Source organism: Pelophylax lessonae (genome assembly GCF_965119305.1).
Source record: "Pelophylax lessonae genome assembly, chromosome: 2".
NCBI lineage: Eukaryota > Metazoa > Chordata > Amphibia > Anura > Ranidae > Pelophylax > Pelophylax lessonae.
Window position 1 is genome coordinate 356,318,141 of NC_138769.1, and position 16,749 is coordinate 356,334,889.

Below are 16,749 nucleotides of genomic sequence, written 5' to 3' on the forward strand. Positions count from 1 at the left end.
TGCCAGGATCATGCTGTAAATGAGAGTGCACAGGTGGCAGAGCTCATCTATAGTGCTGCAGACATGATGGGCCAGGAGGGCTGTGGTCAGTTCCCATGCACCTGCCCAGCTGTCCCCCATTCAAAGGATCAGCCTCCATAGATAGAAGGAGCACATCTTCTCCTAGATTAGTCCAGGTCACAGGGCTCAGCAGATTAGTGTTGTATAAGCAGCCCATTCACTAGGAAGATGACATCATGGTCTACAATGGCCATTCCCCATGTGCTGTGGATGAAGCCAAGACATGGGAGGAGGACAGAGGATGCACACTTACCTTCACAAACAGTTCAATGAGGTTGTCTTTGTCCTCCAGCACTCCGTTCTGCGGCACAGAGATAGACATGCTGCTGCTGCTGCTGCTCAGATAATGTTAGTCAGCCAACTTATCCCGGGCTTTTCCCCTCAGCTCTCTCCTGCCCTGCCTTCTCCTCACTTTCTCCGGTCCCGCTGTGTAGTAAAGTGGTGGTGAGCGGGGAGAAGGCGCCCAGTACAATAAAGCCTCCTCTTCTTCTTCTTCACTGGACGCCTATGTAACGGGACTTTACTGGCAGAAGAGGCACAGGAGAGGGAGGAGGAGGAGGGGCAGGGAGGGGCGACCGCCCGCCCGCCCGCCATGTGGAGCCTTGTTTAACCGCTTCACTCTCACACAGACCAGTGGAAGCTGAGGAGAGAGAGAGAGAGGGAGGGGGAATCACTAATGACTTATTTTCCTTTCAGTTTTCTGTTAGAACAAGGCTGGAAACAGCCAAAGGATGTTCTCACATGGACATTCCAGGTATGTAGATGGAGAAATAGTGCAATTTCCCATCTATTGGGAATACAACCGTCAGCATTGTGAGGGAAACTTTACACATGGAAGGGGGGTTGTGCCACCTCCTTCGCAATCCCATAATGATGAGAAAGTTGGATGAAAAATACCGCTTTCAGAGGGATCGTACAATAATCTGATTGTTAGTACACAGCTTTCGAGACCCGATAATGCAAAAAAGTATCTGAAGGGACAAGCAGGGAAATGTTTCTTGTGCGATACCAGACCCAACGAGTTTTGTGTCATTAGTATTTGTGTGACCAAGACCACGCATGCTCGAGAATGAAAGAATACATTATTTTATTTATTTCAGGTACTTATATAGCGCCAATTTACACAGCACTTTACATATACGTTGTACATTCCCATCAGTCCTGCCCTCAAGGAGCTTACAATCTAATAGGGTCCCTAACCCACATTCATACATACACATAATATGGACAATTTAGACACGAGCCAAATAACCTACCAGCATGTCTTTGGAGTGTGGGAGGAAACCGGAGTAACCAGAGGAAACACACATAGGCACAGTGAGAACATGCAAACTCCAGGCAGGTAGTGTCGTGGTTGGGATTCGAACCAGCGACCTTCTTGCTACAAGAAAGTGCTAACCACTACACTATGCTGTTCCGAAAATATATCATATCATACATCACTTCCAAAGTTGTATTCTGTCGCAGGAGGATTTTCATAACTTTAGTAACCGCTTGGTTTTTAATATGAGACTAGCATGCAAAAGCACATCATTTGTTCGATATTCTTGAGAAAGAGTCAGGGCCGGTGCTAGACTATTTTGCGCTCTAGGCAACGCTCTGCGCACCACCTACTTGAACCCCCCCCCCCCCCCAAAAAAAAATACATTGTAGAGAGGAGGATGAATAATTCTGGGCAGGGATGGGGATACATTGTAGAGAGGAGGAGGGATAATTCTGGTCAGGGATGGGGATACATTGTAGAGAGAAGGAGGGATAATTCTGGGCAGGGATGGGGATACATTGTAGAGAGGAGGAGGGATAATTCTGGGCGGGGATGGGGATACATTGTAGAGAGGAGGGAGGGATAATTCTGGGCGGGTGATGGGGATACATTGTAGAGAAGAGGGAGGGATAATTCTGGGCGGGGAAACATTGTAGCGAGGAGGGAGGGATAATTCTGGGCAGGGATGGGGATACATTGTAGAGAGGAGGGAGGGATAATTCTGGGCGGGGATGGATATACATTGTAGAGAGGAGGAGGGATAATTCTGGGCGGGGATGGGGATACATTGTAGAGAGGAGGGAGGGATAATTCTGGGCGGGGATGGATATACATTGTAGAGAGGAGGAGGGATAATTCTGGGCAGGGATGGGGATACATTGTAGAGAGGAGGGAGGGATAATTCTGGGCGGGGATGGGGATACATTGTAGAGAGGAGGGAGGGATAATTCTGGGCGGGGATGGGGATACATTGTAGAGAAGAGGGAGGGATAATTCTGGGCGGGGAAACATTGTAGCGAGGAGGGAGGGATAATTCTGGGCAGGGATGGGGATACATTGTAGAGAGGAGGGAGGGATAATTCTGGGCAGGGATGGGGATACATTGTAGAGAGGAGGAGGGATAATTCTGGGCGGGGATGGGGATACATTGTAGAGAGGAGGGAGGGATAATTCTGGGCGGGGGATGGGGATACATTGTAGAGAAGAGGGAGGGATAATTCTGGGCGGGGAAACATTGTAGCGAGGAGGGAGGGATAATTCTGGGCAGGGATGGGGATACATTGTAGAGAGGAGGGAGGGATAATTCTGGGCGGGGATGGATATACATTGTAGAGAGGAGGAGGGATAATTCTGGGCGGGGATGGGGATACATTGTAGAGAGGAGGGAGGGATAATTCTGGGCGGGATGGGGATACATTGTAGAGAAGAGGGAGGGATAATTCTGGGCGGGGAAACATTGTAGCGAGGAGGGAGGGATAATTCTGGGCAGGGATGGGGATACATTGTAGAGAGGAGGGAGGGATAATTCTGGGCGGGGATGGATATACATTGTAGAGAGGAGGAGGGATAATTCTGGGCGGGGATGGGGATACATTGTAGATAGGAGGGAGGGATAATTCTGGGCGGGGATGGATATACATTGTAGAGAGAAGGAGGGATAATTCTGGGCAGGGATGGGGATACATTGTAGAGAGGAGGAGGGATAATTCTGGGCGGGGATGGGGATACATTGTAGAGAGGAGGAAGGGATAATTCTGGGCGGGTGATGGGGATACATTGTAGAGAAGAGGGAGGGATAATTCTGGGCGGGGAAACATTGTAGCGAGGAGGGAGGGATAATTCTGGGCAGGGATGGGGATACATTGTAGAGAGGAGGGAGGGATAATTCTGGGCGGGGATGGATATACATTGTAGAGAGGAGGAGGGATAATTCTGGGCAGGGATGGGGATACATTGTAGAGAGGAGGGAGGGATAATTCTGGGCGGGGATGGGGATACATTGTAGAGAGGAGGGAGGGATAATTCTGGGCGGGGATGGGGATACATTGTAGAGAAGAGGGAGGGATAATTCTGGGCGGGGAAACATTGTAGCGAGGAGGGAGGGATAATTCTGGGCAGGGATGGGGATACATTGTAGAGAGGAGGGAGGGATAATTCTGGGCAGGGATGGGGATACATTGTAGAGAGGAGGAGGGATAATTCTGGGCGGGGATGGGGATACATTGTAGAGAGGAGGGAGGGATAATTCTGGGCGGGGGATGGGGATACATTGTAGAGAAGAGGGAGGGATAATTCTGGGCGGGGAAACATTGTAGCGAGGAGGGAGGGATAATTCTGGGCAGGGATGGGGATACATTGTAGAGAGGAGGGAGGGATAATTCTGGGCGGGGATGGATATACATTGTAGAGAGGAGGAGGGATAATTCTGGGCGGGGATGGGGATACATTGTAGAGAGGAGGGAGGGATAATTCTGGGCGGGATGGGGATACATTGTAGAGAAGAGGGAGGGATAATTCTGGGCGGGGAAACATTGTAGCGAGGAGGGAGGGATAATTCTGGGCAGGGATGGGGATACATTGTAGAGAGGAGGGAGGGATAATTCTGGGCGGGGATGGATATACATTGTAGAGAGGAGGAGGGATAATTCTGGGCGGGGATGGGGATACATTGTAGATAGGAGGGAGGGATAATTCTGGGCGGGGATGGATATACATTGTAGAGAGGAGGAGGGATAATTCTGGGCAGGGATGGGGATACATTGTAGAGAGGAGGGAGGGATAATTCTGGGCGGGGATGGGGATACATTGTAGAGAGGAGGGAGGGATAATTCTGGGCGGGGATGGGGATACATTGTAGAGAAGAGGGAGGGATAATTCTGGGCGGGGAAACATTGTAGCGAGGAGGGAGGGATAATTCTGGGCAGGGATGGGGATACATTGTAGAGAGGAGGGAGGGATAATTCTGGGCGGGGATGGATATACATTGTAGAGAGGAGGAGGGATAATTCTGGGCGGGGGATGGGGATACATTGTAGAGAGGAGGAAGGGATAATTCTGGGTGGGGATGGGGATACATTGTAAGGAGGAGGGATAGATAATTCTGGGCAGGGATGGGGATACATTGTAGAGAGGAGGGAGGGATAATTCTGGGTGGGGATGGGGATACATTGTAAGGAGGAGGGATAGATAATTCTGGGCAGGGATGGGGATACATTGTAGAGAGGAGGGAGGGATAATTCTGGGTGGGGATGGGGATACATTGTAAGGAGGAGGGATAGATAATTCTGGGCAGGGATGGGGATACATTGTAGAGAGGAGCGAGGGATAATTCTGGGTGGGGATGGGGATACATTGTAAGGAGGAGGGATAGATAATTCTGGGCAGGGATGGGGATACATTGTAGAGAGGAGCGAGGGATAATTCTGGGTGGGGATGGGAATACATTGTAAGGAGGAGGGATAGATAATTCTGGGCAGGGATGGGGATACATTGTAGAGAGGAGGGAGGGATAATTCTGGGCAGGGATGGGGATACATTGTAGAGAGGAGGGAGGGATAATTCTGGGCAGGGATGGGGATACATTGTAGAGAGGAGGGAGGGATAATTCTGGGCAGGGATGGGGATACATTGTAGAGAGGAGGGAGGGATAATTCTGGGCAGGGATGGGGATACATTGTAGAGAGGAGGGAGGGATAATTCTGGGCAGGGATGGGGATACATTGTAGAGAGGAGCGAGGGATAATTCTGGGTGGGGATGGGAATACATTGTAAGGAGGAGGGATAGATAATTCTGGGCAGGGATGGGGATACATTGTAGAGAGGAGGAGGGATAATTCTGGGCAGGGATGGGGATACATTGTAGAGAGGAGGGAGGGATAATTCTGGGCAGGGATGGGGATACATTGTAGAGAGGAGGGAGGGATAATTCTGGGCAGGGATGGGGATACATTGTAGAGAGGAGGGATAGATAATTCTGGGCGGGGATGGATATACATTGTAGAAAGGAGGGAGGGATAATTCTGGGCGGGGATGGATATACATTGTAGAGAGGAGGGATAGATAATTCTGGGCAGGGATGGGGATACATTGTAGAGAGGAGGGAGGGATAATTCTGGGCGGGGATGGATATACATTGTAGAGAGGAGGAGGGATAATTCTGGGCGGGGGATGGGGATACATTGTAGGGAGGAGGATGGATAATTCTGGGCAGGGATGGGGATACATTGTAGAGAGGAGGGAGGGATAATTCTGGGTGGGGATGGGGATACATTGTAAGGAGGAGGGATAGATAATTCTGGGCAGGGATGGGGATACATTGTAGAGAGGAGGGAGGGATAATTCTGGGTGGGGATGGGGATACATTGTAAGGAGGAGGGATAGATAATTCTGGGCAGGGATGGGGATACATTGTAGAGAGGAGTGAGGGATAATTCTGGGTGGGGATGGGGATACATTGTAAGGAGGAGGGATAGATAATTCTGGGCAGGGATGGGGATACATTGTAGAGAGGAGCGAGGGATAATTCTGGGTGGGGATGGGAATACATTGTAAGGAGGAGGGATAGATAATTCTGGGCAGGGATGGGGATACATTGTAGAGAGGAGGGAGGGATAATTCTGGGCAGGGATGGGGATACATTGTAGAGAGGAGGGAGGGATAATTCTGGGCAGGGATGGGGATACATTGTAGAGAGGAGGGAGGGATAATTCTGGGCAGGGATGGGGATACATTGTAGAGAGGAGGGAGGGATAATTCTGGGCAGGGATGGGGATACATTGTAGAGAGGAGGGAGGGATAATTCTGGGCAGGGATGGGGATACATTGTAGAGAGGAGCGAGGGATAATTCTGGGTGGGGATGGGAATACATTGTAAGGAGGAGGGATAGATAATTCTGGGCAGGGATGGGGATACATTGTAGAGAGGAGCGAGGGATAATTCTGGGTGGGGATGGGAATACATTGTAAGGAGGAGGGATAGATAATTCTGGGCAGGGATGGGGATACATTGTAGAGAGGAGGAGGGATAATTCTGGGCAGGGATGGGGATACATTGTAGCGAGGAGGGAGGGATAATTCTGGGCAGGGATGGGGATACATTGTAGAGAGGAGGGAGGGATAATTCTGGGCGGGTGATGGGGATACATTGTAGAGAAGAGGGAGGGATAATTCTGGGCGGGGAAACATTGTAGCGAGGAGGGAGGGATAATTCTGGGCAGGGATGGGGATACATTGTAGAGAGGAGGGAGGGATAATTCTGGGCGGGGATGGATATACATTGTAGAGAGGAGGAGGGATAATTCTGGGCGGGAATGGGGATACATTGTAGAGAGGAGGGAGGGATAATTCTGGGCGGGGATGGATATACATTGTAGAGAGGAGGAGGGATAATTCTGGGCAGGGATGGGGATACATTGTAGAGAGGAGGGAGGGATAATTCTGGGCGGGGATGGGGATACATTGTAGAGAGGAGGGAGGGATAATTCTGGGCGGGGATGGGGATACATTGTAGAGAAGAGGGAGGGATAATTCTGGGCGGGGAAACATTGTAGCGAGGAGGGAGGGATAATTCTGGGCAGGGATGGGGATACATTGTAGAGAGGAGGGAGGGATAATTCTGGGCAGGGATGGGGATACATTGTAGAGAGGAGGAGGGATAATTCTGGGCGGGGATGGGGATACATTGTAGAGAGGAGGGAGGGATAATTCTGGGCGGGGGATGGGGATACATTGTAGAGAAGAGGGAGGGATAATTCTGGGCGGGGAAACATTGTAGCGAGGAGGGAGGGATAATTCTGGGCAGGGATGGGGATACATTGTAGAGAGGAGGGAGGGATAATTCTGGGCGGGGATGGATATACATTGTAGAGAGGAGGAGGGATAATTCTGGGCGGGGATGGGGATACATTGTAGAGAGGAGGGAGGGATAATTCTGGGCGGGATGGGGATACATTGTAGAGAAGAGGGAGGGATAATTCTGGGCGGGGAAACATTGTAGCGAGGAGGGAGGGATAATTCTGGGCAGGGATGGGGATACATTGTAGAGAGGAGGGAGGGATAATTCTGGGCGGGGATGGATATACATTGTAGAGAGGAGGAGGGATAATTCTGGGCGGGGATGGGGATACATTGTAGAGAGGAGGGAGGGATAATTCTGGGCGGGGATGGATATACATTGTAGAGAGGAGGAGGGATAATTCTGGGCAGGGATGGGGATACATTGTAGAGAGGAGGGAGGGATAATTCTGGGCGGGGATGGGGATACATTGTAGAGAGGAGGGAGGGATAATTCTGGGCGGGGATGGGGATACATTGTAGAGAAGAGGGAGGGATAATTCTGGGCGGGGAAACATTGTAGCGAGGAGGGAGGGATAATTCTGGGCAGGGATGGGGATACATTGTAGAGAGGAGGGAGGGATAATTCAGGGCGGGGATGGATATACATTGTAGAGAGGAGGAGGGATAATTCTGGGCGGGGGATGGGGATACATTGTAGAGAGGAGGAAGGGATAATTCTGGGTGGGGATGGGGATACATTGTAAGGAGGAGGGATAGATAATTCTGGGCAGGGATGGGGATACATTGTAGAGAGGAGGGAGGGATAATTCTGGGCAGGGATGGGGATACATTGTAGAGAGGAGGGAGGGATAATTCTGGGCAGGGATGGGGATACATTGTAGAGAGGAGGGATAGATAATTCTGGGCGGGGATGGATATACATTGTAGAGAGGAGGGAGGGATAATTCTGGGCGGGGATGGATATACATTGTAGAGAGGAGGGATAGATAATTCTGGGCAGGGATGGGGATACATTGTAGAGAGGAGGGAGGGATAATTCTGGGCGGGGATGGATATACATTGTAGAGAGGAGGAGGGATAATTCTGGGCGGGGGATGGGGATACATTGTAGGGAGGAGGATGGATAATTCTGGGCAGGGATGGGGATACATTGTAGAGAGGAGGGAGGGATAATTCTGGGTGGGGATGGGGATACATTGTAAGGAGGAGGGATAGATAATTCTGGGCAGGGATGGGGATACATTGTAGAGAGGAGGGAGGGATAATTCTGGGTGGGGATGGGGATACATTGTAAGGAGGAGGGATAGATAATTCTGGGCAGGGATGGGGATACATTGTAGAGAGGAGCGAGGGATAATTCTGGGTGGGGATGGGAATACATTGTAAGGAGGAGGGATAGATAATTCTGGGCAGGGATGGGGATACATTGTAGAGAGGAGGGAGGGATAATTCTGGGCAGGGATGGGGATACATTGTAGAGAGGAGGGAGGGATAATTCTGGGCAGGGATGGGGATACATTGTAGAGAGGAGGGAGGGATAATTCTGGGCAGGGATGGGGATACATTGTAGAGAGGAGGGAGGGATAATTCTGGGCAGGGATGGGGATACATTGTAGAGAGGAGGGAGGGATAATTCTGGGCAGGGATGGGGATACATTGTAGAGAGGAGCGAGGGATAATTCTGGGTGGGGATGGGAATACATTGTAAGGAGGAGGGATAGATAATTCTGGGCAGGGATGGGGATACATTGTAGAGAGGAGGAGGGATAATTCTGGGCAGGGATGGGGATACATTGTAGAGAGGAGGGAGGGATAATTCTGGGCAGGGATGGGGATACATTGTAGAGAGGAGGGAGGGATAATTCTGGGCAGGGATGGGGATACATTGTAGAGAGGAGGGATAGATAATTCTGGGCGGGGATGGATATACATTGTAGAGAGGAGGGAGGGATAATTCTGGGCGGGGATGGATATACATTGTAGAGAGGAGGGATAGATAATTCTGGGCAGGGATGGGGATACATTGTAGAGAGGAGGGAGGGATAATTCTGGGCGGGGATGGATATACATTGTAGAGAGGAGGAGGGATAATTCTGGGCGGGGGATGGGGATACATTGTAGGGAGGAGGATGGATAATTCTGGGCAGGGATGGGGATACATTGTAGAGAGGAGGGAGGGATAATTCTGGGTGGGGATGGGGATACATTGTAGAGAGGAGGGAGGGATAATTCTGGGTGGGGATGGGGATACATTGTAAGGAGGAGGGATAGATAATTCTGGGCAGGGATGGGGATACATTGTAGAGAGGAGGGAGGGATAATTCTGGGTGGGGATGGGGATACATTGTAAGGAGGAGGGATAGATAATTCTGGGCAGGGATGGGGATACATTGTAGAGAGGAGCGAGGGATAATTCTGGGTGGGGATGGGGATACATTGTAAGGAGGAGGGATAGATAATTCTGGGCAGGGATGGGGATACATTGTAGAGAGGAGCGAGGGATAATTCTGGGTGGGGATGGGAATACATTGTAAGGAGGAGGGATAGATAATTCTGGGCAGGGATGGGGATACATTGTAGAGAGGAGGGAGGGATAATTCTGGGCAGGGATGGGGATACATTGTAGAGAGGAGGGAGGGATAATTCTGGGCAGGGATGGGGATACATTGTAGAGAGGAGGGAGGGATAATTCTGGGCAGGGATGGGGATACATTGTAGAGAGGAGGGAGGGATAATTCTGGGCAGGGATGGGGATACATTGTAGAGAGGAGCGAGGGATAATTCTGGGTGGGGATGGGAATACATTGTAAGGAGGAGGGATAGATAATTCTGGGCAGGGATGGGGATACATTGTAGAGAGGAGGAGGGATAATTCTGGGCAGGGATGGGGATACATTGTAGAGAGGAGGGAGGGATAATTCTGGGCAGGGATGGGGATACATTGTAGAGAGGAGGGAGGGATAATTCTGGGCAGGGATGGGGATACATTGTAGAGAGGAGGGAGGGATAATTCTGGGCAGGGATGGGGATACATTGTAGAGAGGAGGGAGGGATAATTCTGGGCAGGGATGGGGATACATTGTAGAGAGGAGGGATAGATAATTCTGGGCGGGGATGGATATACATTGTAGAGAGGAGGGAGGGATAATTCTGGGTGGGGATGGGGATACATTGTAAGGAGGAGGGATAGATAATTCTGGGCAGGGATGGGGATACATTGTAGAGAGGAGGGATAGATAATTCTGGGCAGGGATGGAGACACATTGTAAGGAGGAGGGATAGCTAATTCTGGGTGGGGATAGGTGCTGCCCTCTCCCTTCTGCTCTGAATGCTGCTGTCCTCCTGGAAGCTTCTGTAACTGGCTGGAAAAGTCAAGACATGTCTCTGGAGTCTCAGTCTGGACTAGAGAGGAGATGCGGAGGCGGAGCAGACAGACGAGAGCACTGTCGGCCAGAGTCTCCCTCATCCCAAGCCAAGCCTATAGCCCGGGCGACGCTTCCGGTGGTCAAGTGGAGTAACAGCAGGCAGCAGTATTGGTGGGAATGAGAGTTACACAGTAAAGAGCCTCTCTCCACAGTGTAACTCTCATCCCCACCCAGAATCATCCTCATCCATTTTCACAATGCAACTCCATCATGCCAGCTTGTCAAATGGTCCATCTGGGGAGATTAAATAAAATGAGTCCACAAAGTGAAACCACAGCACAGCAATACGCCGCTGCACACACACAGTAACTTACCCTCCATGCTGCTCTCTCTCTTCTGCATGCCTGGGAGGGCTGGGTCCACTTCCACCACTGACAAGCTGACCACACCCCTCCCCAAGTCCTGCCCAATCTGATTACTAACCAGTAACCTAGCAGAAGCAGCAGGCTCCGCCTTAGCAGGGAAAAAAAGCGAAGCTAGTGCTGGATCACCTGCGGACGGGGAGGAGGAATGAGCAACTTCGGCAGCGGCTTATGTGTGATTCTCTATTGTAGTCCCCACATGCGGCTGTCTGCAGTGCTAAGTGTAAGTGGCAAGTGCTAACAGTTTAATTTCATATGCTGCTGTAGGGGGTGCTGGCCAACCCTGAGCCTGGCCAGCTGGGCCCCTAGAGACGCCCTGGTCCCTTACAAGTGTATTGTTTCTACCCCCCTGATGGCGGCCCTGACAACATCCCAAACGTATACCTTTCTGATGGGTCTATTATCTACCTTATTATGTGAGTTGCCATTTGGCATTCTTTTGTTTAGAATAAAAGATTAATGCAGTCCCCCCCCAACATGGCCGTGCCCTACGCAGCAGTGCACCCTAGTTCGCCTAGTGATAGTACAGTCCCTGGAAAGAGTGTTGGGTTGAAGCTGTCATGGACTTTCTTGTTACCGTACAGAGGCTAAACACACACAGCGCAAGTATAAATATATATAATTTATTACAAAAATGATTCACTCAAAAAAGACATACATATAAAGGAAAAAAAAAATTGTATGTCGTTTAAAGGACACTCACAAACTCTATAAAGGCACAGATGCAGTGACACCAAAGGACTAGCACTTTCAAGTTGTCATACTGTATAACATCTGTGTATCTGGCACTCGACATGTTTCGCAGGTAAATTTCTGCTTCTTCAGTAGCTTAGCATATATTATAGAGCAAGCAGTGGCGGCCCGTGCATAGCGGGCGCCAGGGCGCCGCCCCCCTACCCCTAAAAAAAAGAAGAAAAAAAAAGAAAAAAAAAAAAATGACAGCGAACAAATAAAGTTTTATAAAAAAAAAATTGGGTTCGCCGGCCTTTGTAATGGAAGTGGTGGCTAGGGGGGGTGGGGTTACGTCCCAGAAGAGGCGCCGATCGGCAGCCTTCTGGGGGCGTAACCCGATCGCAAGTCCTTGCGATTGGACACCCCCACTTTCGGATATCCTGGCTGTGATTGGTCCAGTCTCCAGCCTGGACCAATCATCATCCAGGACATCCAATCCCTGACGTCACAATGGGGGCGGTGCCGGTGCGTGAGTCAGTCACTCACCGTCACCGCCGCTCGGAGGACGAGGGAGAAGCCGCTCTCCTTCCCGCCGCCGCCGCCGCAGAGAGGACGGACTGGATCGAGGAGGGAAGAACCCGCCGCCGCCGCCAGGTAAGTGCATTAAATTGAAGGGAGCACGCACGCTGCACTCTGCATTGATTGGGGGACAATGCTGTGGCACTCTGCATTTATTGGGGTACATTGCTGTGGCACTCTGCATTTATTGGGGTACAATGCTGTGGGCACTCTGCATTTATTGGGGGACAATGCTGTGGGCACTCTGCATTGATTGGGGTACAATGCTGTGGGCACTCTGCATTGATTGGGGGACAATGCTGTGGGCACTCTGCATTTATTGGGGGACAATGCTGTGGGCACTCTGCATTTATTGGGGGACAATGCTGTGGGCACTCTGCATTTATTGGGGTACAATGCTGTGGGCACTCTGCATTTATTGGGGTACAATGCTGTGGCGCTCTGCATTTATTGGGATACAATGCTGTGGCGCTCTGCATTTATTGGGATACAATGCTGTGGCACTCTGCAATCATTGGGGTACAATGCTGTGGGCACTCTGCATTTATTGGGGTACAATGCTGTGGCGCTCTGTATTTATTGGGGTACAATGCTGTGGGCACTCTGCAATCATTGGGGTACAATGCTGTGGGCACTCTGCATTTATTGGGGTACAATGCTGTGGCGCTCTGCATTTATTGGGGTACAATGCTGTGGGCACTCTGCATTTATTGGGGTACAATGCTGTGGCGCTCTGCATTTATTGGGATACAATGCTGTGGCACTCTGCAATCATTGGGGTACAATGCTGTGGGCACTCTGCATTTATTGGTGTACAATGCTGTGGCGCTCTGCATTTATTGGGATACAATGCTGTGGCGCTCTGCATTTATTGGGGTACAATGCTGTGGGCACTCTGCAATCATTGGGGTACAATGCTGTGGGCACTCTGCATTTATTGGGGTACAATGCTGTGGCGCTCTGCATTTATTGGGATACAATGCTGTGGCACTCTGCAATCATTGGGGTACAATGCTGTGGGCACTCTGCATTTATTGGGGTACAATGCTGTGGCGCTCTGCAATCATTGGGGTACAATGCTGTGGCACTCTGCAATCATTGGGGTACAATTCTGTGGCACTCTGCAATCATTGGGGTACAATTCTGTGGCACTCTGCAATCATTGGGGTACAATTCTGTGGCACTCTGCAATCATTGGGGTACAATTCTGTGGCGCTCTGCATTTATTGGGGTACAATGCTGAGGCACTCTGTATTTATTGGGGTACAATGCTATGGCGCTCTGCATTTATTGGGGTACAATGCTGTGGGCACTCTGCATTTATTGGGGTACAATGCTGTGGGCACTCTGCAATCATTGGGGTACATTGCTGTGGGCACTCTGCATTTATTGGGGTACAATGCTGTGGGCACTCTGCAATCATTGGGGTACAATGCTGTGGCACTCTGCAATCATTAGGGTACAATTCTGTGGCACTCTGCAATCATTGGGGTACAATGCTGTGGCACTCTGCAATCATTAGGGTACAATTCTGTGGCACTCTGCAATCATTGGGGTACAATGCTGTGGCACTCTGCAATCATTGGGGTACAATGCTGTGGCACTCTGCAATCATCGGGGTACAATTCTGTGGCACTCTGCAATCATTGGGGTACAATTCTGTGGCACTCTGTAATCATTGGGGTACAATTCTGTGGCACTCTGCAATCATTGGGGTACAATGCTGTGGGCACTCTGCAATCATTGGGTACAATGCTGTGGGCACTCTGCATTTATTGGGGTACAATGCTGTGGGCACTCTGCAATCATTGGGGTACAATTCTGTGGCACTCTGCAATCATTGGGGGACAATGCTGTGGGCACTCTGCAATCATTGGGGACAATGCTGTGGCGCTCTGCAGTGATTGGGGACGATGCTGTGGCGCTCTGAATTGAAAGGGGCATGCACGCTGAACTCTGCATTGTGGGGGCAGAGCACAGTGTTCATTGCATTAAAGGGGGCACAGCACAGTGTTCATTGCATTGAAGGGGGCACAGCACAGTGTTCATTGCATTGAAGGGGGCACAGCACAGTGTTCATTGCATTGAAGGGGGCACAGCTTCAAAGTCACGCAATTTTTTTACTGCGTTTTTTGGCACGAAGCAATAACTATTACATTTTTCTTTTTGCGCCCCCCCAAAAATTTTGAGCACCAGCCGCCACTGAGAGCAAGTATCAACTTTAGTTCTAAAGAACCAAAGAAGAAAGAGTTAAAATATTCACAGATGTAGAAAAATGTGATATACTAATGTGGTTACAAAAACTGCACGTGATCTTACCAAGGACGTGACCAAGTGTGTGGACCCGTGTATGAAAGTCTAGCCTGGTGACAGGGCCGTAGATAAGGCATCAGTGTACAATATACATTGAAAATTAAAAAAAAAAAAAGTTTATTTTATTTTTTTTTTCAATGTATATTGTACTCTGATTCCCCAGAGCATCAGGCTCCGTTCACATGTTAGCGTATGGATCGCGGGCAGAACCGCCGCGGTTCCACCCGCGATCCAGAGATTATTGCAAATCGCGGGACGCCTGTGCGTTGCCCGTTGATTTGCAATAGCCCCCCAAACGCTGAGCGATGTTACCGCGATTTCCGTCTGCCGAATCGCGGTAACATCGCGCAAAAAAATCGCGGGACGCAATACGCTCCAAAGAAGCTCTTGTACTTTTTTGGGCGTAATGCGTCCCGCAATTTTTTTTGCACGATGTTACTGCGATTCGGCAGGCGGAAATCGCGGCAACATCGCTCAGCGTTTGGGGGGCTATTGCAAATCAACGGGCAACGCACAGGCGTCCCGCGATTTGCAATAATCTCCGGATCGCGGGCGGAATCGCGGCGGTTCTGCCCGCGATCCATATGCTAACATGTGAACGGAGCCTCAGTGTTCAATATACATTGAAAATAAGAAAAATAAAAATTGAAATATTTTTTTTTTTTGCGCCACACTCGGCACTAATGCATGTGTATTTTAATACTGCTGCCTGCTGTTACTCCACTTGACCACCCGGAGCGTCGCCCGGGCTGCAGGCTTGGCTTGGGATGAGGGAGACTCTGGCTGACAGTGCTCTCATCTGTCTGCTCCGCCTCCGCATCTCCTCTCTAGTCTAGACTGAGACTCCAGAGACATCTCTTGACTTTTCCAGCCAGTTACAGAAGCTTCCGGGAGGACAGCAGCACTGAGAGAAGAGCGGGAGGGAGCGGGCAGCACCTATCCTGCCCACTGACACATATGATCAACTCCTCCTCTCTTCGAGCTGCCACTTCCTGCCTTTGGCTGTCGCTTGGGGAAGAAGCTGCCTGAGCCTGAGTCTGAGTGCTGTTAGCTCAGCTGAGCCTGCCTGCCTGCTTGCCAAGTCCACGTGGAAGGATCATCTCAGTTTTCTCTGAAGTGCTGCTTTGCTGTGCTGGAGTCTGGACCTGAACCTTAACTCCAGGAGGACAGGTCACCAAGAACCACCAGGTGTGTCTCTCTCTGTGTGCTGTGTTCTAGATCTGAACTTCAAACATGGATCAAGTTCAGGGCTGCTAGAACAGTTGGAGTTCAGTTTTTTTCTTCTGTTCTTTTATAAACTCTTTCATAATATCTCTTCTTATCCTCCTCTTATTTCATGCTTGCAATGCATAACTCAGTCTCAACATTAGGAGTGTAAAATAGGTGTAAGGTTGATGATCTCTTACAAAAGCCAATCCTGCCATTCTGAATATAAGCACAGTGGGCAGGATGGATTTCTTTTTTTTTGCTCTTTTGTTATCTATTTTATGACAAAGATTGGCTCTGAAAAAAAGGCAGGAGACCTACAAATGAACAGACTGTCTCTCCCAATATGTGTGCTATCTACACATTCACATAAAAGTGGGAACATTCTGAGATTTACCCTTAGCTGTATGGAGTGCTGTGCTACTACATTTGAATGCTGCCCTGAAGGTTATTAATCCCCATTTAAATGTATGTTGCTAGCCTGGTACATTGTAGTCCTGCTGAGGAAGTTGTTGACCCTTTCCATGCAATGCTAGGCCTACTGGTCTTAGCTTAAAGTGGTAGTAAACCACAAAAAAATCTTCTCCCTGAAAGTTAATGGCATAATGTGCTAGTATGCATCGCATACATTATTATTATTATTATTAATAGTATCACATTATTTTTATTATCACTTTCTTTTTGCGCTGCTCTTGTGTTACGTATTTAAATGTATTCTGTGTTATATATCTCACAGCAGAGCAGAGTCACTGATTATATCACCAATTAGTTGTGGTTTTAATAATTATATTTTTCCAAGCGCAGTTTCAAATTTTGGATTTTATATGTGTGGGTGCGTTCTTGTGTGTTTGTGTGGCTCTTTCCCTTGTGTGCTCTTCAGGCTAAAACTGCAGTGCAGAATTTCTTCCTGTCATTGATTCATACTATAACTAGGTATCTGAGATTGTGGGAACTGCTGGCAAAGTTTGTTGATTGAGGTGCTGGGTGCTGAGTCTTCTATAATTGCTGTTGCGTTAGCCTGTTAGGCCCTGACTGTTCACATGTAGCAGTTTGGGATTGTGGGCAGAATATC

The 16,749-nt window shown here is 49.5% G+C and overlaps 1 protein-coding gene across 1 annotated transcript in view; it reads right to left on the reverse strand.

The window, feature by feature from the left end:
- The window catches only part of CLIC4 (chloride intracellular channel 4), a 123,918-nt gene extending 123,307 nt beyond the window's left edge, over positions 1-611 (reverse strand). The window contains exon 1 of the mRNA XM_082245758.1: positions 314-611. Within this exon, the coding sequence (XP_082101884.1) occupies positions 314-382 (69 nt within the window). The 5' untranslated portion in view covers positions 383-611. The remainder of the gene's footprint in view (positions 1-313) is intronic.
- Positions 612-16,749: the final 16,138 nt, after the last annotated feature.